Genomic DNA, 26071 nt, shown 5'->3' on the forward strand with positions numbered 1-26071 from the left:
AGAAATGTAAATTATAATTACTTTATACACACTTTTCCCAGAAACAAACAAATAAGAAGATGAATTTAAGGTCTGCCAGATGAGAAAATACTCTAGATAGAACCTTTTACAGAATTCCTCTTAAAGGAAAAAGTAGTGAAAAGATGACAATAGTCTTCTTAGAGGACATAAACCACAGCAAGCCATTCAGCAATGTATCAAATTCAAAGTATATGCATGACTAGTGAATATCAAGCAGGAAAACATTCTAGAACAAAACTGCTTATGAAAGGCATAGCTTAACAGTAGCTTCCAGCAACAAAAAACACTTTATTTTTTAAAAAAACAAAGGTTTGGGCTTGCACATATACAGGTAAATAATCCTAATTAGCATTCTAGACTATCAACGCAAAAAAAAAAAACCCAAAATGAAAAACTGCATAATCATGTAGCAAACTGCTTTATCTGTAAACACCCCCTCATATATTTTTCCCCTTTCTTCTTCCATATTTCAGTTGCCTATTGTTTGAAAACAGGTGTTATTAGATTAGATTAACAGTCACCCTTCTGTTTACAAAGCAGAGATAGCTAGATCACATCTCATGAAGTTGCTGCAACTCAGGAAGGCAACACTGAATGGTCATATCAAATGAGCTCCCAACAAATGCCAAACCTGAACTTTTACTTTCAAAACTTTATTTTATTAAAGCGAATGAAATGAAAATGAATGGAAGGAGGAAAAAAAGACATTCTGAATGTAAAAATCTGAATAACCTTGCTATGTTGGCATGCATACCCACCCTTCAGTTTGTGAGAGAGAGATGAAATAGCAGAGGCAGGCCCAGCTACATCACTAGTTTTGTAAATACGCTCACGAGAAGCAAGGCAGCAGGATGGAGTTTCTACAGTGGAAAACAGTTGCACAGAAGCAGCACAGATTCAATGGAAAAAGCAGTAAAGATAAAAACAAGCATTTCAAATGATATGCATCTCCTTTGTTAAATATTCTGAATTCATTGTTTGGACTCCTACGTTAGTTTTAAATGAGAAACAGTTACTTCAAAATGTTTTTCCTGATCTAAATTTTAAAAGAATAAAAGATCTTCTGTGATTTCAGTATTAGTTTCTAGGATCTAACAATATAGTATGTGTAGACTAGCCAATGAGATTTATGGTTTATTATAAAAACCAGCAGTATATAGTTTTGAACTGAACTCTGGTTTCAAATGTGAACTTTTAATCTGCAAATTCAGATATGAATTATTTAAAACTGCAATATGGCCTTCTAGATGACCAATTCTCACACTCTTTTGAGAAAATTAGAGAACATATCTAGATGTTTGTGTTGGAAAGTCTCACTAATCACTGGAAAGAATGAAGAAAAATATATTAAACTCACCAAAACTATTTGTTTTCAAATCTGAATGCACCTCAATAAAATAATGTTTTGAAAAACTTCATGTATGTAATGTGAACTGTAGTTTCTCAACACTATCAAGAAACATAACTAACAGTAGAAGAGTTTCTACCAAACAGTATAGACATGAAAACAAATCTGTATCAACCCTTAAAAATAATTTTGCCTTAAGAAAAAAACAAAGTTAAATTCTGATGTAATCCAAGATAATTTCAGTAGAGAGTCTACTGACACCAAATCTGTTAGAGGTACAGCCTCAAATAAAACTTGGAGATAACAGCAGGGATTTTTAGTTTCAAGTCTATCATTTTACTTTCCTATAATGTTGTTTTTAATTGTAATTCCAATTCCTATTCCTTCCTTTAGAAAAAAATAAGTCAAACTCTTACTGCATTAATAATTTTAAAGAGAATTTGTATGTTAGAAGATACTCTGTTTTAGAGAGACCCTTTTGTATAAATGGAATAAGTGTATTGAAAATAAGTGATTTCAATTCTTACACTGCTTAAGACATCTTTTTGCCTGGTACTACATTTACTAACTTGTATGCATAAATATACTAAAACCCCTATCTTATGCAATGAGCTATAGTTGTATAGACTCTACAATGAGAAGGTGTTCACATGTTTGAAGTAAGAATTTCATTCTTTAAAACAAGAAAATAATCTCTATTTTCTCAATCCAGTTTTAGCATAGATTTAAGAACAGTATTATCTACTTTGATACCTACAAATGATTTGGAGAGATCCAATACTAACTATATAGCTTCTGAGTAACAGGAGGTCAGTCCACCAATTTTTAAAGGTAAAATGCAGAAAAACACATTAGGAGCACAAAGTAGCAGTAGAGGCAATCCTAAAAATGTCAATTTGATACACTAGCATTCCACTCTATGCATAATTAAATGAAAATCTTTACTAAATCCACTTTCATGAATGCACATTTACACTTCATTCTTTCATTCTATGTCTGAGAATACTTACATTTTACAATGTTGTAATCTAGTTTATGTTGAACAATGTACTACTACTCAATCATTTCAAGGGGACTGTGGGTCGAAGAGAATGAGTTTCCCACATAATCTCCTTGCTGCCTTGGCAAACAATATATGTCTATCCAGGATAACCGGTCAGCCACAGGGATCAGCTTTTTGGTCAGGATTCCTTCTTTTTAGGAAAGGAGTCTCTGTCTCAAAGACTATAAAGACTTGAAATACAAGGTAGGCAAGGTCTGTCTCACGTCACATTTTAATGTGACAGCGTATCTTTAGTCATGCTCTTTCCTTCAACATGGAAATAGCTCCAGCTTGAAAAGCTACACAATATGGAGACATAAGAGGCAGTTCAATTCCTATGGCAGGATGCAGTCTTCTAACAGCCATGCCTGCTTCCTCTGAGGAAACGCTCGTAAACCAATCCAGGAGGCATGACATACTACCAACTGGTCCACATGAGTCTTTTTTAAACAAACTCTAAAACAAACTGGTAAAATGTCTCTGGCGAGTGGAGATAAGCTAAAGTTTCTTCCAAAACGCCACTGCTTTTCCGCATGATGATGAAGGAAAGCACTGACCTGCTTTTGCCCTTTCATCTAAGCAATGGATGCCTCTTCAAAAAGAATGCATTCCTCTTTCTGTTGCTGCTACTGACATGGAAGCTACAATACGACTGTTAGCTGCATTTCCTCAAGCACTGCACTCAATGTATCTTTTTTCACTTCCTGAAAATGCCAAATGCCATAGTGACAGCTGGACAAGGACTCATTTTTTTTTCATGAGTAAAAGAATATAGTGAAGTCAACAAATGTTTGAATATTAAATATTAAAAAGGGACAAAAACGTATTAGATACTGTTATAGTAGGGGAATGAGTGAGTGAATGAAAGCAAAAGCTGAAACGCAGTATCATTAGAAAAATATTAGCAATGTTCTTTTACCCAAAAGTAGGGTCTGGAGCACCAACACTTGAGCCACTTAAGTTTATTAATTGAAAGAAGCATTCCTGTACTAGAAGGGTAGATAAAAATGCTTCTATAATTTTATAATTTGTAACTACAATTTTTGAAGATGTGATAAGCCAAATTTATTTCTAAAATAAAGCTTGACACAATTTGTGCTCTTCCTCCAAACTTTACCATACCAGTCCCCCAAGGATGGTTTTGGATTGACCTGGACAAACGTATGCTTCATACATATCTTTGATTATCAAATCTGTAAAGCCTAGGGTATGAAACCATTTAACTTATTAGCTCAAATTTTCAGGAATGATGCTTTGGCAATACGCAACATCTGAAAAAACAGTTAAACCAATACTCTCTGGCTGCTTCGCATGACAATTAAGTCATTTCAGCATGATATGGAGGAGATCAGTGTGCTTGGTTGAGAATATTCTCTCCCTTCATTTTACTGAAACACTACCGAAAAGGGTTATGTGCTCCATATGCGTGCTGGTCTTTTGTGCCCCCTCTACAGTTTAGGAAATGTGGATAGAAGCACTGTAGGCAAAGTCAGTAGTTCTAAATGCTCTGTAACTAGCGCCTAGAAAGGAAAGGAACAAAACCAAAATGAAAGCGGTAGCACAATACTGAAGGGATGTATCAAGGAACTCCTGACATGAATGGTAGGGGCTGATCATATATGGTGGGACCATATGCTGGACTGCAGCTCCGCAGCATGGATTGGCAAGGAAGCAGCCTGACAGGACACTATGAACGTACTGAACAGCAGCTCAGCACTGCAGCTTCTGTCTGGACTGAGATGTGTCAGGAAGCAGTAGGTGTGCTGTGCAGCTGCTCAGTGAGCTGCCAGGGCTGCAGTGGAAGAGGGAGAATGTGACAGATGAGGGGTCCAAAGCCTCTTCAGCCCATAAATCCATTCTTCATTGGCAATAGCAACTCAGATGTGAGGAAACATGGCATAAAGGTCTAACACTGGTGACTGCTAGGTCTCACACTTCCCTCCCCAAGTTCAGAGCTCAACAGCCAATTGCGAAATTTTGATAACTGATGCTGGACAGCATAGCAAGATCCCGTTTCCCTGACTCGTCATGTCTATAGAGTTTTATGACCCAGCACACACTGCTGAAGGTTGAGAAACAAGATCTTCCTTGACCCTCTAGGTTTCCACACTTCACCTACACTCAGAATTCAGGCAGAAATTTGAGTCTTCTGTGCTCTTTACAAAGCTCAGAGACAATCAAGCAACCAGTAGTAATCTTGCAGCAATGGGAGGTTGCAGTCCTGAGCAAATCTGTTACTGATGATCTTACAAACTTCTCAGAAGCAAGCATACGCAGGCTGGAGTAATTACAGACTATTTTGTTGAAAAAATCAAGGAAGAAACATACATAAACTTGCGCTATTTCTGGAAAAAAAAAATCCTTGCTAAGATTCCATGTCAATACAGCTGTTCCTGAACTCCAGGTAGGTTATGCCATCTCTTCTAGCTTTTTTGGACTTTTAGCTGCATAAAAGACTGACAAGGAATTAAAATACATGACAAGAGCATCTTAATTTTGCCTGTCCTCGTGAAAAAGAAAACAATCTCTCAGCTTTTTTCCCTTGTGTAACCATATGTGAAAATTAGCAAAGGAATTAAGTAGGACAGAACAATCAGCCCTTCAGAGTTCTAGCAAATAACACAAAACTGACTAACACAGTTCCCCCTTCTTTTTTATAATATGCCTTCTGTAACAAATTCTTTGACAAAACACACAGGACTCCTGTTAGTTTACCTATTTATGATGTGAAAAGAATAACAGAGACACTTTCCATTTTTTCAAGCATTATATCTGAGGAATTGGTTGTCCAAAACTGTAGTATTTCCACAAAAAAAACCCCAGACACTGTATCGGAAGATAAAAGGTCGTGACAAGCCCTTTCCCTCTTCCTTAAATGAATTTGGAAACCAAACCAAACCCCAAGCACAGAAACCATTCCTCAGAAAGAACAGCTAGCTACTAACTCTTCTAAAGAAGAACTACAATCTGTCACTGGCACAGAGTATGTTTTATAATCAGACCAACATTTTTCTTCCCATTATAAAAATCTAAATTAAGGAAATAATTCTAGAGGACATTCAGCATGATCCTAACTTTCCTCAGAATCATGCTTCCAAATAAAATTTCTCCCCAGGAGGACAGATGTCTGAGGAAGAACAGAAAATATAAGTGGTAGACTAAACTATTTAGGCAGACTTTCAAATCAAGACCGGTATTTAGTATATAACTGCTGCAGCCACGGAAATCTAGGCTGGCACAACTTGTTTCAACTATTAGACTATCATTAGTCCCTTTAATATAGCAGTTATTGACTATAAATATTCATTTTAATTTTTAGATCTAACTTTACTGCAGGAAGCACTTAAGGACAGAGCACATCATTTGAAACTAAAACTAAGCATGTCTAGGGCAAAAATCCAAGTAACTTGATATGGAGCCTTGGGATATGTTGTTTAATGGATTTAACTTTTAATTACATGTTCAATAACAGGAGGCTATAAAGTGCTTTGGAAATAATGAGTGAAAACTGCACACTTAAAAAGAGTTTCTGTTACAGTTGTATTACAGCTGCATCAGCATTGAACACAGATTAAAAACCACACAGCAGAATTCGACCCAAATAAAACTTCTCTGTGTAAATATTTTTATTGCATATATGCCTTGCTATTCTAATTAATCTTATATTGCAAATTAATCCATTATTTTCTAACATGTAATGTTTCAAGAAATATAGTAATAATAGAGTAACTGCTTAAAATAAAATGTTTAATCTAGAGAGTCTTATATCCCTCATAATTTCCTTGACTATTAAATGAACAAGTATATGAACACAGACTTACAGGCCTCCCTGACAATATTCTGAATTTGGATGAACTTGTAAATGGAGGATTAGCAAATTTGCAAAAGACTAAGGAAGTTCAAACAGGAAATTTTGCCCCATATCATACTTAAATTTTATAGTGAAAACAAAAATTTTACTATTTCTCTCCTTTATGTAAAATTTACACTATCTGCATCAAATCTTAAATTAGATAATAAACTGGAAGAAAGTCCTTGTATCAAATCACAGTTAGTGCAACAGCATACCAGTTCTGGTTGATGATTTTTGCCCTGCTGGAAGGGCACATAACCATCTCGATTGAGATTTTATACTAAGCTAAGATTCCAAATCAGACACAAACTTGAAAAATTTTTCCATTTTCATTATTATTTTATTTGGTAGACTATCAGTGCTCCCCCTATCTGACAAAAAAGGCTTCCTTTTGAATCAGGGATCCTTATTAAAACACAAACCATGGATGTAGCTTACTGAACACAGTTTATCTACATCTGTTGGATAGGCAAATCCATTGAGCAAGATCGTGTTGGGCAGCCAATAAAAAATGTTGACAGCTTTTCTTTTCATACAATACATGTCTAAATGCTGTCCTGGTTTCAGCTGGGACAGAGTTAACTCTCTTCTTAGTAGCTGGCACAGTGCTGTGTTTTGGATTTAGTGTGAGAATAATGTTGATAACACTCCGATGTTTTAGTTGTTGCTAAGTAGCACTTATCTTAAGCCAAGGACTTTTCAGCTTCCCGTGCTCTGCCAGCAAGCAGGTGTGCAAGAAGCTGGGAGGGAGCATAGCCAGGACAGCTGACCCGAACTAGCCAAAGGGATATTCCATACCATAGAGTGTCATGCCCAGTATATAAACTGGGGGGAGTTGGCTGGGAGGGGCAGATCTCTGCTTGGGCATTGGCCAGTGGGTGGTAACTGCATTGTGCATCACTGTTGTTTTTTCCTTGGGTTTTATTCCCCCCCCCCCCCGTTTTTTGGTTATATTCCTTTTCATTACAATTATTATTATTATTATATTTTATTATTATTGTTAGTATTATATTTTACTTTAGTTATTAAACTGTTCTTATCTCAACCCATGAGTTTTACCTTTTTTTTTTTTTTTTTCTTCCCCAATTCTCCTCCCCATCCCACTGGGAGGGGGGAGGAGTGAGTGAGCGGCTGCGTGGTGCTTAATTGCTGGCTGGGGTTAAACCACGACAAAATGCTAAAGGACAAATCTTCTGAAATTTGAAATAAGACAATTAGGGTTATTTTTGATGCAAAGTTGAATAAGAAACTCTGACTTTACTACTCTGAACAAGAGAAGAAAACTAAAAGTGATGGGAAAGAATATATAATTGACAAATTCTCAATGACGGTGCGCTGATGCCACTGGCAATCAGCTGTTTTATCTGAGTAGGTTTTGGAATATTCTGCTTTCAGGATATTGGTTTAAGTCCAGCATAATTACAGAAGATCACTGTCAGAATATTTCTGATAGTCTTTATAAAAGTGAATTAGAGATTTTAATCTAGTTCTCTGTTCACTGTCACTAGTTTCTCTAGTTCACTGCCACTTCAATAACCTGAGCTGGATAGCTCCAGGACTACATAGACATAGAGACTGAACTGACTGACAGGGTCCCACAAGAAAGAACTGAGGCACTTCTGAAGGACAGTTTATGTGAGACAGGAGAAGACTAGTATTCCTGTGACCCATGCTATACCTGTTCTTTACATAAGGAAGAAATTACTGCAATATCTGCTGTCCATCATAAATGCTGAGCTTTTATTTTTCATTAATCAAAAACTAAACAGTTTCCTGTCCTCCCATCAGTAATCAGGTTAACTGCTATTCACCTCTAGGTGCAAACTTTCATGTCCGTGCCAATCCTACGAGCACCCAACAGAAGACTACCAAAGCCTTTCTTATGAGCAGTGCCAAGTTGTTCGCACTGTCCAGCTACATTCCTAAAGTTAGCAGTGATGACAAAAATACGAATTTAGGAGGTAAGAAAATTTAATACCTATGAATTTACTGCAGTCCATTTTTGATGTTAAAAGAATTATCAACATTTTGTACCATATAAAATATTTACCTTAATTATAAACCCAGAGTTGCATACAATATTGGAAATGCACTTTCATGACTTATCTACACTGCAGAACACATACAAAAGCAAAATATTGTCAATATAGAAATTAAAGTTGAACAAGTATACTTCTTTAGGAGCATTACCTCACATGCTTCTGAATCATGAAAAACTTAACAAAACAAAACCAGAAGGGTGCACTGAGGGATGATTAGTAGCTGGTAAGCAACTGAGAAGAGCAATGTCAAAGCTGCAGAAATGGACTGATGAGGCAGGTAAGGCTGACAAACTTACTCTGAAGCTGTGGCTGAGGCTGCTGGAAGGAAAGGGGCTGTCCGAACACAAATGGACTGTGGACTAGGGAAGAGGGAGGTTTTGCAGCTTGATCAAAGATGGAAGGAGCTGGGAGATTTGGCCGTGACTGAATGGAATTCAGTATGGCACTCAGTTGGTCACCTGTAGTGGGCAAAACAGTCAAAACTACAACCTGTTACTTGTCATTCTCCAGAAAGGCAGAGTAAAATCGTGCTCAATTAAAGTTTAAATGATGATAATAGAGAAAGCTCATAAATCTTATTTAGCCACATACAACTCTGGTTGTGGCTAAACATAAAAATCTCACCCCATGCATGGCAATAAAATTACTGAAAAGTACAAGCAGGGTTTTTAAGGATCATGGATATTTTACTGCAATTATTTAAAACATTTCAAAATAGAGATTTACATTTGCCTTGCTAAAAAATGAAAAGCAGCCAAAGAAAAAACAGAAACCCCTAGCATTTACAATAATACACACATGCAACAGAACATGCAGAAAAAGATTAGAAAAACTGATGAGAAGGGATAGATAACATGTAATTAGGCTTTGGCAAGTGTATTTCTGTGCCAAGGCTTTGGTAAATATTTGCTTGTTTCTGCAAATATCTTTAAAAGTATTCTGTCATGCTGTTTTTCAAGATCAGATTGAAGATAATTTTAAAGAAATAACTACCACTTAGGAACTGGAACTGGTTTTCTGAAGAACTACATACATTTGTTGTGAGGCAAACGAAGGCCTTAAAAAAACCTAGCATGTTAAAAATAGAGTTTTAATTTCTGAATGCCAGTTCTCAAAAAGCTCTATGTGAGCATTAGAAATACATGAAGCCTACAGTACAAAGGCAGAGTTTATCACATGATGTTATAACCTGAAGTACACTTAGTAATACGAGCTGGGAGATACCAAGAGTTTGAGAGCATCTCAGATCTGAACCATTGTCTTTTCATGGAATTAGAGAAAGACCGGTGGGTGTATGGAACCCTGTATTATCTAAGAACTCCAAAATTAAATTTTGCACTTATTTTCTTGATATTTTGGTTTCAAAATTGAGAGAACAAAAATACCAGAAAATAGCTGGAATGCCTTTCTCAATAATCATCTACAGGTATCACTAAATCAATTTTATTCCACTGTTTTGGAAGTAGTATACCTAAAAAATATTGGAATCAGTACTGTGGCAGCAATCATTCCTACCTTAATAACACAGAAGTGATTAACATGTTTGACAAACCACTATTATTCTTAAATACGACAGGCCTATTTCCTAAAATGAGTAATTATTTTAAAGGGAAGAACATCTGAGAAGAGGTTGAAAGTCATCTGCCCACACTAATTAAATATGGAAGTGGGTAGGGCCATTCACGAGAAATATTAAAGGCTTGCCTACAATGGAGAAGGCTGGAATAGAGAAGACATAGCTAAATCAAACACAATGATTGTGGGAGTTATGTCTTCTGCCTCGCAGGTAATATTGTAAACACAGACCTATTACATGGGTATCTTTACATTTGACCAGCAGTTTGAAACACTCATAGATGGTGACTGAATTTTCATTGAAACTAGTGCATCCCTACAGAAGTTCTTTTAACAAACAAGCACCTCCAAAAGAACTGCTTTATTCAGAAATTCCCCTAAGAGATCGTGCTTGTGCCTTCAGTTTTTTATTTTCCTCAAAACTCAAAGCTTCTTAGACCTGAGAATGCAAAAAGACTGTATATAAAGTAATGATACAGCTGAAGAATTCTATTTTTGGGAAAGTAATATCATTATTCTTTCAATATAGTTGCCAACAACTCTCCACTCTTGGGCAATTCAGAAGGAATTACAGTACACGGAATGAACAAAGTCATCTGGCTGAGTTGCGCACTCACACTAAACATCACAGCTTGAGGGTATGTTGAGAGAATAATGCATACAAAATGATATGGAATTCAATGCCAGGGGTAGCTTCCAAACTTTCTGTAACTGTAATATCCCAAAGAAACACCTTAGAAACTGTTTAAGATAGGATATAGTAAAAAGAACCACAATGTCTTCAGAAACTAGGATGCCTGTTAATATAGCATATTGATCTCCAAGATTTTATCTTTGGACAACACAGGGAAAAAAAAAATCCTTTCCTAATATGCTTCTGAAGAAAAAGAATAGATAATACTTTTGCACTACTGCACAATTGACACTGACAGACAAGCTGTAATACTGCCTCACACGCTGAACATCTTAAACACTTCCACTTTTGTGATTCAACCATTACTTTGAAATGAGTATGGCTGAACTGGGAAAAGCAGTTCTGTATAGAAGGCCCTATAAAACAAAAGGAGAACGCTTCAACTTTTCCAGCCTTTGTCCAAAAAAAGGGTTTCCTATAGCAATTCATGGACAAGTATGAACTGCTTATTTATGCAGTAAAACACTGTGAAATGATATAAAATTATTTCATGTTATGAAAATAACAGACTAGAGCATTTGGGAATAATTTTTTCCCTCATCTCTTCTCCTTTAAAACAAGTCTTAAATCAAGTTATTTTATTTAGGAGACCACTAAGAATATATGCTGGTGTTAAAAACACATAGGACACCTTAGGCCCATGTTTGCAGTGGCATGGACAGAGTACAGTGATGTAAGAGCAGAATGACAAAGCTCTGTTTCAGTAATATTTCGCAAGGACATCTGCCTCAGCAAAAGTCCCTTCTGTATTATTAAATCTTCTAGATCTAATCAATGAATGAACAGAAGGCATGCAGTTTGAGTTTATTGTGATGGCTTATATATATTTACATCTTGCCAACGAAATAAACCATGGTTAAAAGAAACAATTATTTTATGTCAGTAAAATTAACAAGGTTTTATTTATTTCCCAGCATTTGTAACTGGTATCTATGTGATTGAAAGGTAACTTCAGTTTTACAACTTAAATCTCAAATGGTATCTTTTACCTTGTTACCATTAAAGGCACTTAAAAAATGTCAAGACAGGTGAGAAGTGTTTACAAATGTTTCTGATCATTTTAAAACACATGCCTTCTAAATCCAATAACTTTCATATCTTTTTTTACAAGTATGTATTTTTCATTTCTGCATTATAGTTTTGTGCCTACCACTATAGAAAGCCTCAACTGTAACTTACAAATCTTTGATGATCTTTTTTATACAGAGTACTTAGACTGAGTCAAATTAAAGCAGAGAAAAAAAGCAGTTATAACATTAACTACATATTTTGTAAAACACCTTGCAATTCATTGCACTACTGCTTATATCTTTTGGAGAACATTCGATGGTGCCTAAAAGAGTAGGAAATGAGTAATAAAAATATAAGCAAAGTTAAGGAAAATATAATTTTTAAAAACGTGAGTGTGAAAACATACCTTTGTTATTTCCAAGGCCATAATCAAACCCTTGTCCATTACTACAGCTTGTCCCCTTACTGAAAGCTTGTATTGAAAAAGGACTTGGGGGAGGAGTCTGAACATTTTGATCTAGGAGAACTTGCTCTGTAAAAAAAACACATCACTTCAGAATTAGACCTTCTTAGTAACTGATTTACATTGGAAAGATGAGTCACAAGGCAAAGGAGTGATATTTTTTTTCCACAGATAGCACTCTTCCACTCTACTCAATTCTCTTCAAAAAGAAAAGCACATCTCTCTTCTTTAGAGCTCATGCTCTAAAAATATAAAGACAGAGGACTTAATACCATGCAGACAGTTTTTATGTTTGACTGAGTTGCTGCCAGCTTTGCTGTCATATCCAACTTAGGAACAGGCTTGACACTTTGTTTTTCAGTAACATTACACCATTCAATGTTTATTCTTTGGACAGCAATTGTTAAATTCATTTGACAAAGCAGGGTGGAGAAAGGACAGTTTTCAGAGTGGCAAACTCAGCCAATAAACTGTTAATCCTGGCTACCCCCTAATAGTTCACTGGACATATGACATTTTTTCCCCTGACAGATTTATTCATATCTGTTACTGAGTACCACAGTTTTGGTTTCTGTATGATACTAAAAAAACCTCCAACCAAAACAAACCTGGGGTCTTTCAGAATATCCATAACAACATAAGAGCCAAGATAAATGAGAGACAGAATCCACTTGACTATTTAGATATAGGGAGACATTACTGACTTAATGTGGTCGGAAGTATCATTCCAAGTGATTATCTATGAGAAAAAATTCAAAAGAAATCTCCCAAATGCAGGTTAAAAGCTCAGGTTGGCACCTTGAACAACTTTTTCTCTTGTAAATGGACTAAAATTAATGTGGATTCAACTAAAAAAAAAATACAACTCTTCTAAGAGCCATTTTTAGAAAAGTGCATTTCAGGCCAAAACTGCATTTCAGAGTACAAACTATTACATAACACACATATTCAAATTTAAAAAAAAAATTATCAGGGAGAAGGTTGGACATTTAAACTCGGTTTAAAAAAGAAAGGATCTAGAATTTTCTCAATTAGAGGCAACTCTAGATCTTGTTGTAGTGTTTCAGCTAAAGTACCTGGATACCTGTCTACAGACTTGGGCATTCAGTATGACTTTCGCTTTGTCTCTGACAGAAATCCTACTTCTTTCTGAGAATTTCATTATCATTTTATTAAATAATGAAAATACAAAAGCAATCTGAAAGATGGTATTCTTTATGGATAAAGATACAGAGAGTTGCAAATCTAGTTGGAGCTCCTCCAAATCCTAATTATTTCCCTCCAGCAAAAGCATTGAAACTGATGACAAAGACTACTCCCAATTAATTTCATGGCAAATAAAAGCAATTAGTTAAAATAATTTTCAGATGTGGCTTAAGTGCATTAGTTTTACTTGGTACTGAGATGGACTAGGAACATAGAATAGGTTGAAATATCTCAGTAATTGCACTGATAACTAATTAAACTGCTTTAGCTAGAGGCACAAGAGACATCTATTTTCACCCTACTTATAAAAACATACACTCATCTAGAAAAGAATAAAACAGGCATGTCAAGGCATAGGACTCGCATCAGAAATTTTCTAAGATGGGATCCCTATGCACTGGATTGTAAAAATCCTACTACAGAGTTTTGTCCTCAAAGCCTGGAGCTTGCATTTCTGTTTTTCTGTGAGAACAACAATATACTTGAAGACATCCTTCAGTAACAGTACATAAGTATCAAGAATCAGAAGATAAACCTTCAAACAAGGGTCTTGTTTAAATTCTTCCAAAATTGGGAATTCTTTCTTAAAGCACAGATATACCTTGAGAAATTACAGAAAAGATGAAATGATAGCTAAATTACTGAAACTGGAAAAGACTACTTAAAACACGCAAAATACTGTCAAGTGACTTAAATGTAGGTTATATCTATTCCTCAAAATAAGTACTCTTGAATGGAAATTTTTGCACACTGCTTAATTTATTAACGTCAAAGAAATGATCTTCTACTGGAAAAGCAAACAGCCTCATATTAGGATAGAAAATGATGAAGTTAACCCTATTATTGAATACGTGTGCTTTCAACAGTAAGGTATTGTTCCAATTCACAAATACTTAGTTTCTAGAATCTACTTGGGCTCTTGGAGCACCTCAGAACTTGACATTATCAGACATAACTAAAAATGGAGAATCTATGACTTCAAAAAAGATATTGTGCTAAGTAAACACTCCCCCCCCCCAATTTATACATTCTATGAAAAACTCTTGGTTATTCCCCTTCTTTGCAGAATGTTTTATACCTTAAAGTCAAGCAGCAACAGCCTACAACAAATACGTATTAGCAAGGAATTACTTTGTTTTAATATGGTAACGTGATGATAATTATCAGAGTATCTAGGTGTGAAATAATTTCCAGCACAAAATGTCAAAACCAGAAAAAGGGCAAACAGTCTGTTATAATGAACAAATAAAAGGCTGACAATAAGTACTACCTAAAACCAGAAGCAGAATATGACTGCTGAGGTGGAAGTTTTTCATGAAGACGTGTTTTGGAAAATGGATGCATTAGATCCCATAAACGGAGTGGGAAGATTATAAATTGAGAATGTCCAGATTTATTCAGAAAACAGAGAAATATATGTTGAAGAAAAAAAAAAAGAAGGTTTGAAGAAACTAACTCTTCAAGTGAGTTGAAACAAACCAGCCTCTAGGGAACTCTACCAAAATTTTATTATCAACAGGAGAACCTTAAATGTTTCTCTCTGAGAACACCCGTAACAAAATCATGCTAATGAAGATCCATAGTAATTTTTACTAGACATTGGAAAGACAAGAGGGACACACTGGACAGCTGGGGTGCTGTGTCCAGTTTCAGGCTCTCCATCAGAAGACAGACTGAAATGAGTTCAGCGGAGGCCACCAAGACTGTCAGGGCAGTAGAGTACACAGTATCTAAGGAGAGGCTGAGAGATCTGGGTTTGTTCAATCTTAAAAAGAGAAAGCTAAGGCGAGATCTTGTTGCTCCCTTTGACGACCTAATCGAAGGGTTCAGGGAAGATGAAGCCAGACTCATCTCAGAGGTTCACAGTGACAGGACAAGAGACAATAAACAAAAAGTTGCAGCATGGGAAACTGATTAGGTATTAGGAAAATTTTTCACCATGACGGTGAGTCAACACTGGTATAGGTTGTCCAGAGAGGCTGGAGATAGTTAGAAGTTGACTAGACAAGGGCCTGAGCACCCTGATCTAGCTGAATCTGCACTGACAGGAAGGTTGGATAGATGATCTCCTCCAGAAGTATAAATACTGACAGATCACTCCCCGTCTCGTCTTTTAAGGGAATATAAGTAGCCCATAATCTTGCACGGGAGAACTCAGCCAGATGGGCTGGGACTATCTGTTAAGGAAATAACAGTTTCCAAGTACCTCAAGGTATTCATATGAAGCATTCAGGGTGAAAAAAAGATATTTTAAATCAGCAATGATAGCCTGTTTGGAAGGAGATCAACAAGAAGGATGATTGGGGCGGGGGGGGAGGGCAATAAAAAACTTTGTGTACTAACATTTTGTTTATGTTTTCTTTTATTATTTCTAGGTCTTACCCAATCTGAACATGAATTATCAGGACAGAAATTCTGCATTTTAGGAGAATGCAATCATACTTTGCTAACTAGAATAATTAACTAATTTGATGTTAATTTTAAATACAGTGTTAAAAAACATGTGAACAGGTTTTTAACAGGATGCTGTATGACAGAATTAACAAACTTAAAATCAAAAGGAACGTAAATAATTCATTCTGCTCTGCTTTTCACAGAGACAAAAAGTAGACCAAAGAAAGCTAACAAAAACGCACAATTACTTATTTAAAAGTGATCCTCGTAGCTAAAAGAAGGACAGTTAAAATTATCATCCATAACTGGTACAGAAGAAAACATGGGGAAATACTTTAACTGTTCTTTTAAAAAACAGTTAAAGAATGTTTATAGACAACTTTGAAGTCCAACTATGTAAAGTAACTCAAATGAAAAAGAGTAAATTAATGTATACCTGTTTAAAACTCAGTTCCTTCTTTATTTATTTGTCCTGTTTAGATTGCTTAATTTTTTTCTAAGTTAATTTAAAAAACAAAACAAAACAACAACTTGCCATCTTCGTGTCGGAGGTACTGGTTTCCACCTCTGTCTCTAGCTAACGACCATGCCTCGCCTTCATCACTTTCACAGAACTCTACCATGCTGTTCTTATCCATTTGCACCCACGTACCTTCTGAATTAGTCACCTGATGCACACACATAAAAAAGCACAATTTATTGACTTTTCACATAATTCAGTAGCATGATTCAGCAACTTATATAGTATCTGAAAAACACACTCATTCCAATCTTTATATTATTAAGCAAATGTAAGAAAAAAAGTTTCTTAAATTAAGGCCACAGACTGAGGCAGATTGAAGTACCAAAACTATTTATGGCACATTTACAGTTAGGAGTGTTTCCAAAAGTCTTAGACCTGTTTACGTTCAGAAGAAGCAAAACACCAACACCACAACTTTAGAACATCCAAACAAGCCTAAATAAAAACTTGAAGGAGATATTCACCAAAATATGCTTTTTGATTGGTGGCTGCAACAGTAGAATTATAATACCAAGTTATATACAAAAAGTTTGTATGAGTACTAATTTTGTTCCTGACATTATATTTAGGAAATAGCATGACACACTTCATCCTTAAGCCCTTCTTAACCATGAAACACCACAGCTGGACAACTGGGAACAGTAATAACAGTTCAGCATCTGAACAAATGAATACAATCAATACAGAGAAACAGAATAATGTGTTAATTGGTTAGGTCCTAGAGAAACATTTTTTCAATGAAACAAAATTCTTTCAAAGAATATGACAAAAAAGTAGAACAAGAAACATAATTTTGTAAGGAATACTGTAACAGAAATACATAAGCAAGCATATGTAACTGCAGTACAATTTTAACATTATTCCAATCAATGCACACATCTAAAAGGCAGAAGACATAATTGCATTAGCATTTATAATATAAACCAAGTTCAAAGGTTAGTATTTATCATAAGGGTTGGAAAAGCAAACCTGTAGAGGGGCAGATTCTTTTGTTGCGTTTACTACTGTTATATACTGGTATCTATGAAGACATGAACTGAAGCTACAAGGATCCATACCTCGCCCACTGCCTTGACTTTGTTTCCCAGAACTAACATTCCAATTGGGATACCTCTAAGGTTAGGGCAGCTTCTGATGTTGTGACCTGATGGGCCAGTCTTCACTACCTTGTACACTCCAGGTCCACCTCGAAGGAATGGCATATCTTGTTCTTGCATCACTGCTTCCTGTGGGCAGTGTGAATTTAGGTCTTTGAAAAAATCATCAGTATTAGACCTAGATTCCTGAGAAATTAAAAAAAGGCAAACAAAACAGAACAGAATAAAACCTATTAATAATACCTTTGAACTCTTTAGATAAGAAATACTTATTTCAAGACTACAATAGCTAAATTTCAAAGCTAAAAGAGATACTAGTTACATTGCTAATTTTAGCGTGCAATGATAAACTACTAGTAAATTGCACATTAATTCAAAAGTCACCATATTACTCTTGAAACAAAAGTGATATAAATGTAACCATTTATACAAAAGGAGTATCTCATATCTACCATTAGAGACAAATTATTTACTCTAACTGCTTTCACTAAACCTTGTTTCACACTGACATTTATCAGGATACACACTCATTCCTCCTGCTGTATTTGTGAAATTCTGTGAAAAAGTGTGGGGCTATGTAAAGGGAATTTGAATATTGTCTCTTTCCAAATGATATGCTTCTTTTTTGATTTCACATTTAGAATACATTGTTAATTTAGAGTAAAGGTAAAATGATGACAAAGAGTAACAGCAACACCATAGATTCTTAAATGCATATGTAAATATTAGTGCATATTTATTATTTTCCCTATGACAATAAAAATGGCCTGCAAATTTATTTCACTTGGTACCAATTACAGATGAAATATATACCCAAATCTGAAATGAGAAAACACTTTTTGAGTTTCCTACCAAGAAAAATTGGTAGTTTCTAAAAGAACAGAAATATTAGCATAGATTTTTCAGCCAGCCATAGCTTAATAAAAAGGCTATTGTACAGAAAAATATGAGGGATGGGAGTAACATAACGCACATTTATATCAGAAGAAAGCAAGTGAGAAGCAGGACTGAGCTCTATTATGCTTATAATGCAAGTCATAGGTGCTTTTAAAAGAACACCTGAAAGTTAAGAACTGAGTAATGCCTTACGGGATGAAGCCAGTGGTTCACCTAGTCCAGTATATTGTGTTCAGCAATGGCAACAGGAGATGCTCTTTAGAAGTAGCATACAAGTCTTTATTAGTGGTCTGTCCCTTATATACCAACAGCATTTAAAATCTTTTTATTATGGATGTTGGAGGGTATACCCTCTTTTCTTTAGTGTTTATTTATGAATCTGATTTCTAGAAATTTGTTTAATTTCTTCTGAATGTGCTGATACTTTCTGCCTCCACAATCTCCTGTAACAACACCTTCCAGGAGTTCACCTCCTGCTCTGTAAAAGAATACTTTATCAGTTTTAAACCAAACTTCTGCTTATGTTCTTTCCTTTTTAATTAATGCAGTTTCCTCTGATGTCTTTAATTATCATATTTTCAGCTTTTTGGTATGGAAGCCTGTGCACTATGTCCAGACTAATACAGCTGTCTTTCCAAGAAGCCTTTATACAAAAATGAATCTGTTCTGTAAATACGTAACTTTCAAAGCAATTTAATGCAAACTGAGGTAAATTGGTTCAAGGAAAAAAAAAATCTGTACATTTTAAAGATAGTTTAAACATTGTCTAGATCTTGATATAATAATAAAGAAGTTTGCTATTTTGGGGAAAAAGATTCAGTGGAAAAACAAGTTTTTAAATCTCTAATATGTACAACACTGAGTGTCATCTTCAATACCAAGTTCATATGAAAAAAACTCGATCTCAAAATCACTACAGGGCTGCAAAGAGATTTAGACAAGCACTTCTGTAGATAATTTAAACTGCTTAACTGTACATAACATAACTTGTTCCTATAACTGTAAAAAAATTAAGAATGGACTGAGTATTTATTAAATATTTGTGGCTTTACTCATACAAATATCATCTTATTAGATGCTGCAACTTAATGCGTACCCTCCAATAACAGAAAGAAATTTACTAGTACATTCTGCATCAAAAAGAGAATGAAAGCCATCACCCTGAATTTCTAATTTGGTTTGTTAAAAAAAGAGAGTGCTACTTATGAATTAATGAAAATTCAATAATCTGCTGTGGTATTTTTTTCTCATCCTAAAGGAAGAGACACAGATACAGCATACTATGCAAATCTGCTATTTCCTGTAAAAATAATTCAAAGTAAAATGGACGTCAAAGAATATTTAGCATAAAGTTGAGTCATAAGGTACAATCTGAAAACATGAGATACAGTGTGACTGTTCCTGTCATTTAACTCACCTTAGGGGGTAAAGCTTTGGAAGTCCATGAAAAAAAGTCCAAATCCCTTACTCCTTGGCTAGCATTAAAGACATTCTGAGCAACAAAGTTTAAAAAAAAGACATATATCAACAAAGAAATGGGAACAAAGAAACATTGGAGGAAGAAGCTCGAGGTACTATAATGCAAACTTTCTCCACAAGTATATTTACTGGTAGAATGTTTTGCAAAAGGGGAAAGTTTTGTTTTCCTAGTCAAGTCACCTGAGTCCATTGCTCACCATGGCAAATCATCCATTAAACAAAACCAGTTTAGTATGTCAAAAGCTCGAAATGGATGTAGTGTGTCATGCCATTTACTGAAATTAAGAGCCAGACATTTCTTATAAAGCTTGAGACTTCATGTACAGAAAAATCCCACACTTCTGTTACAATGAAACAGTAGTTGGTCCCACTACAAACCACAGTTTTATAGCAAGATGGTCTGCTGTTCTGAAAGATAATTTCAACTACTGCAAGACAACTGCACATGGACTTTGAGTCACCAAGTCAGAACTGAAAAGATGCAGAAAGGTTAAGCTCACTATTGTTGAAAGCAATTCACTTGCACAGAATGATTTCACCAGTTTGCAATCAAAATCGTACTCTTTACCAGAGCCAAAAATTTCACAGAGTGCTGTAAGGAGAACGATCACTAAGATTTCATTAGTTTTATAAAATATACAATGCATTTACTAGTTAGTTATGAATTACCATAAACCAAATAGAGCTGCCAGAGAGACTTCACTAATTTTATAACCAATTGCCTGTACTATAGAACTGAGCACTGCTGTTCTGTATATTTTTCCCTCCCACAGAACAGCTAGGACAGCATTTTTTTAATCACTGGAAAACATGAAAAAGAAGCCATCTTTTCTCCATAAATTGGTTTCTACTCATTTCAAAGAAATTTTCACTGTTCCTGTCAAATGAAAGAATTAATAGTACATATATAGTAGTAGTAATAATCGGTATTTATGACAGAATCCCTTTGGTAAAGCAACCATTTTATCTATATGAACAGAGGTATCAAAACCTTATTTCCTATCCCCATCCTGATACGGGAATCAAGTGAAACCCCTGGACAGCAGTCACATCAAAATTTAACAGTAGTTAAAGAAAAGGCAATGAATTACTTTAAGCAGAAACAGGTACAAAACACTCTTGCGCATGCCTCCTCTGTATTCCTTGAAAAAACATTAACATGTTAAAAGTAAGTAAATCCATGCTTCTGTCTCATGATAGAAGCAAATCATCTAACTATATACTGTTTGCAAAACTTCTGCTTACATCAAGTTTCAGTAATACAAACGATTTGCAATTTTGACAAAAACAGGGAAATTGTCAAACACCAGCACTTCTTTAGAATTTAGTACCTCTACCCAAAATTGAAAGAGGTACCAATGCACTAGTGAGATATGTTTTGGGGCATTGGGGAAGGTGGGGAGGGTGTTAGATAGGAAGACTGGCAGAGTAAAGGCTTATCAATTTGACATAAAACTATGACAACTATAAAAAGCCTACATTTGCCTAATGAGAGTGTACTTCATAGGCATCCAACGTAGTTTAACTGACTGATTCTATTATTTTGCAGCATATCTCATATTTTGTGATGGACTTCTACTGTACAGAGAAACATGGACTATCCGTACCTAAAATATTTAAGTATCTTTTCAAAAATCTATTTTTGTACATTATAAAGCTATGTGTGTAAAACATACAAAAGAAACCAACAGCAGTGAAGTGGGACCATGCTGGCTTAGCAACACCGAGAAGATCAAACTAGAAGCTCTCCTTTGCTCTGGGAGCTTTAATGCTTCCTGGCTATTAGCACACTCTATGCCAGTTTAGATGAATAGATCAGGCATGTATTTGAGAATTAAGTTTTCATTCTGAAGAAACTACTACAATCCAAGCTTTATATTTAGTCCTTATGCTACCATCTGTAGATTTAGTTCATTTTTTCCTTTCAAGCTTTCCCTTCCAAAAACTAAAAATAATTTCAGGAATTCATACTTTTTTCCAATAAAGTTTAAGTTTCAGAAATAAAAATTTAAAAAGTACTTCATTTTGCCACCAAAAATTAGCAGACCATTAAGAAGCATTTAAAATTTCAATTAATATTATTTTTCAAAGCTAAGGCTTATCTTAAACCATCTTGACATTTTACCCAAAATAGTCTTACTCTACAGTTGCCTTCCATCCTGCCTAAAATGACAGTAGCAATCTCTTGTGAACGTCCTTGAATGTTTCCACAGAACATTCAGCTTTCTGAGGCTCTGTGATCAAACACTGCAGTCTACGTACTAATTTTGGTTCTTTCTTCCACTGCAATACTGGTTTGAAAAACTTGCAGTTTCTCAACCCTGTTTGCCTATGGCTGTTGGGGAATGTAATAATATAACTGTGCAGCAGGGTACAATATTCCTTATAATAAAGTTTTAAATTTAAAATGAAGTAACAAAAACATATTTAGAATATGATTTTTAAAAAGTCAAGTTCCAGAGCTTAACCAAGATGAAATTCTATTTCTTCCTACTGTGTACTGTTTTATGTCGTATGTACCTTTCTACTAAGTACTGTGTGTAAGCATGAATACATAACTGTTCGTGTAAGGAACTTAACAAGTATTTTTTCAAAAACAGTTAACTGAATGTCACAAGACAGAAGGAAAAATAACTACCAGGGATGAAAGCAGCTTATCCAAACTTGCAATCTATTAAGACTCATAGTCTTATACAAAATCGCCATCTATTAAATTCATAGTCTCATAATCATATTACCTACAATGGATTGGATGCACAATTTTAGATCAATAGCTACACAGCAGTTCCTCATGAAAGGACAAGAGCAACAAAAGGAACAGATTCGACTACACAGATTTTCTAAAAAGGTAAATGACCACAGCTCAACTAAATAAAAGTCTGGTAACTACAACGGATCTCTGCTTTCCTATGATCATTTATCTTTAAATATAATAGCTTTGATCAAAATATACAGAAACTGTATTTAGGAGATCTAAGATACTCAATGTCTGCTTTATCATAAAATATCTAGTTAATGTCAATAAACATAAAATGTAGATACAATATATATGTCAAGAGGACAAGAGGCCAAAACTAACGCTGCTGAAAAACTCTGGTTTTTCTTTGTTCACTGTTCAATTAATACAGTGATGAAACAGAATAATTAAAGCTTTCTTTTAAAAATACACTTTTTACATATTTTACAAAATGTACTGAGAGATTTTATTTACTTAAGGGATGATTACAAAAAGCTGGTATATTTAAATGTGACAAAGTAATGTAATTGGAGTTGACAAGTCTGCACACTCATGAGCTGAATAAAAACCGAGTCTAATAAAAATAATGTGACATTAATTTGAACAGGGAATACAATGACTAATTCAGCCACTTGATTATCCATTTGTATTTTTAGTCACATGAGAGAGCTTTTCCAGTCCGTTCCCTTCTTCTGAAACCAATACTGGTAGAACTGCTTTGGATTCCAAAAATCTTGTATATTAACAGATTTTTTTACTACATTCTGCTCATCATGTCATTCAGTTACCCAAATCAATAGAACAGGATGAGCAGATATGGATTGTTTCACAGTTTAATCTACAGAACCTTTAGCATTTATTACTTAATTGAACATCTTTTGCCATATGAGTCATTCACCTCTAGAGGACTGCACTGATCAAATTTGACAACTTACAAATACAGTTCTTTTCTTGGACAATTCAGAGAAAAAAGATATTTTTGAATATTCTCAAATTAGTAATCACCTTAAAAGAGATTTTATTTTAAAACTTTCTACCAAGAAAGCAGTATCACTTTATGCGATCAAGATTTAGCAGGAAAAAGTGTTTTAAGCTGAGTGACAAAAATCAGGAGCTTACAAAAGAGTTTATTGAATTTCATCAAGTTATGTGGTGCATAATGCTAGAATAGCATGCAGTAAAGACTAAGGCATTCAAAAGTAGGCCACTGAACCTTGACTTTTGTTTTGTGGCCTTTAAGAAAGAAAGAAAATGTTAGAGAACATTTTTTCCTTTTTCCTCTTATCATTATGAATCAAACCAACAAATCTTAATGCTTAAATAAGGTCATAATGAAATTAAGTAGTTTCAGGACATGCTAAGTCCTTTCAAAAATCTGAAAATATGAGAGATGCAAAGAAACCTTCCATCTGAAACTACCTCAAAACACTTCTCTTATTATACATAGTTACATGGTTATAATGGTTGCTTTTTTAAGACTTTTGCTACGTTGGCCACTGTCTGCTTACTGATCAGAAGATAAGAAAGCATGCGACGCTTACGTTGTGTCATTAAAGAGGTAATGTAACTGGTTACTTGAAAGAAAATTAGGCATATCTACCAGCTCCTAATAGTCTAAATGGTATCAAAACTAATTCACAGCACTGTTTAAGGAAAAAAAAAGATAATATTTTATCTGAACTTTAAGAATCAGAGAATGAAATGTATGATAATTAAATGCTGTTTTTCACATTTCATTATACCTGACCTACTTATTCAAATGAAATTTGAATTCTCAAGATTATATTATCAAGATTGAATGTTCAGTTATTTATTTATGACAGCCATTTCCTTTCAGGCTTTTCTCAGGGAGCACAGGGTATATTCTACTCAAGAAATAAGTGTGTGCTAGAGCCATTTGAAATATACCAACCAGTAAGTTCTTGCTAACCACATACATGACTGCTGAGCTCAAAACTATTCCCTTCAGCAAGTAAAAAAGTATTAGAAATAGTTAAACTAGAAACCAAAACAAACAAACAAAAATCTAACAATATAATAACCATTCAGACTTACAATATTTACTGAAGTTAACTACTTAGTCAGGTGAATTCACTTTTATCATGGGTGAACAGGTAAAATTCAACTGCTGCATATGAATATTAATGTTTCATGAAAGTACAATATAGCAATTTTCTAACGAGTATCAATTTCTAATGCCAAAAATACAAGCAAGATTTTAAGCAAGGCTTAAATTTTTTCCATGTTTTCATATATTCTACAAAAAACTACATAAATATGCCTGTCATCACAGCGTTTGAGTGACTGATGACTGAGTACAGAAATAATTTGCTTCGCAAATGCAGTATTAAAGTAATTCCCAAAATAATGATTTTATTGAAAGAAATCTCCAAATTGAATTATATCAACAAATAATTTATAGACGAGAAGGTGAATAGGAAGACAATCTAGTCACACCATATTACAGTGTTTGTCAGAATACGGGCTGCAGCCACAAGGGATTTATGAATTGCCAGATTTGGCTACTAGCAAACAGCCCAGTTTCACTGGAACTGGGAATATCTCAGTTCTTCTACGATCAGAAAACATGAACAGGATGACATTACTGGCTGCAGGTGTTTAATTTGGCCAAATATTTGTTAACTGTCTTCAGCTGCAGCAGCAGCTCACTCATATAAGAAAACAAATCAAATCTAAATAGCAGTATTTGCAATTAGATCTGGTTCTCATTCTGCCCTGAAGAAACCAAGGTACTGCCCACTCTGGGGAATGCACAAAACCAGATGAGCCTGAAAGGCCTGCACTTTCATAAATTTTTTGAGAAACATTGGTTAGGCTAATATACTTTTTTCTTTCTGTCTCTTTAAATTTTTTTTAAACTGTATCTTGTTTCCAGAAAAGGTGTAACCTTTGAATTGTAGTGATGGTGATCACCATTAAAGTTATCCAGATAAATTATGCTTACTGTTATTATAAATTCAATTTTTTACTCAGTCTCAATGCTCTGGGATTCTTTGATTAGCTAATAAATGGATAACTCAAGGATTCAGGTGTAAAACTCACAAAAAATATACACAAAAACCAACAGAGCCTAAAGAACTTTTCAAGTTTTTAAAAAAAGCCTCAATTACATTGATTCACTGGAGGCTCCAAGCCTCTTCTGAAATCACGGCATCAGTGGACCACTTTACAGAGAATGACTTCTTGCATCAGAAACACCTGGTGCAGACCATAATCTAATATGATTATACTTTTGTACATCGTTACAGCGGTCCTTGCACTTCTGTTTTTCTTCTAGGAGAAGAGGCTTCAACATAAAAAGCCTCATACCTTTCTACACTCCACCCTCATTACACAACAGCCCTCAAAAATGCAAACAGATATAAGGTAGTATTTGGTAATTAAAATATTGTTTACCTCAGGACTCATTTGCAGCCTTAATTAAAGAAAGTCTTGTAATGAGGATAGAGTGTACTTTTGGATATTTTTCAAAGGCACCTTTTACTTACGTCAACAGGTACCAGAAGGCTCTTGCCAAGATGTTGGTTAAAAGAGAGACACCAGGCTTCAGTGTAACCATTCATGTTAGGAACATACTTCTTTATTGTCTCATCATTCAGCCTCAGCCAAACACCATCATCATTGTGGATCTATGGGAAACAAGCAACAAAAACGAGCCATGCCCTCCT

At 34.9% G+C, this 26071-nt stretch overlaps 1 protein-coding gene across 1 annotated transcript in view; it reads right to left on the bottom strand.

The window, feature by feature from the left end:
• Positions 1–26071, bottom strand: part of MYCBP2 (MYC binding protein 2) — a 209121-nt gene that overhangs the window by 42489 nt on the left and 140561 nt on the right. The window contains exons 51-57 of the mRNA XM_050907348.1: positions 25892–26032; positions 19584–19658; positions 17231–17455; positions 16185–16317; positions 11993–12118; positions 8603–8788; positions 780–881 (exon numbers count right to left, since the gene is read on the bottom strand). Coding sequence (XP_050763305.1) covers positions 780–881; positions 8603–8788; positions 11993–12118; positions 16185–16317; positions 17231–17455; positions 19584–19658; positions 25892–26032 — 988 coding nt within the window. The remainder of the gene's footprint in view (positions 1–779; positions 882–8602; positions 8789–11992; positions 12119–16184; positions 16318–17230; positions 17456–19583; positions 19659–25891; positions 26033–26071) is intronic.

The sequence above is a fragment of the Gymnogyps californianus genome, chromosome 1 (assembly GCF_018139145.2).
Source record: "Gymnogyps californianus isolate 813 chromosome 1, ASM1813914v2, whole genome shotgun sequence".
Taxonomy (NCBI): domain Eukaryota; kingdom Metazoa; phylum Chordata; class Aves; order Accipitriformes; family Cathartidae; genus Gymnogyps; species Gymnogyps californianus.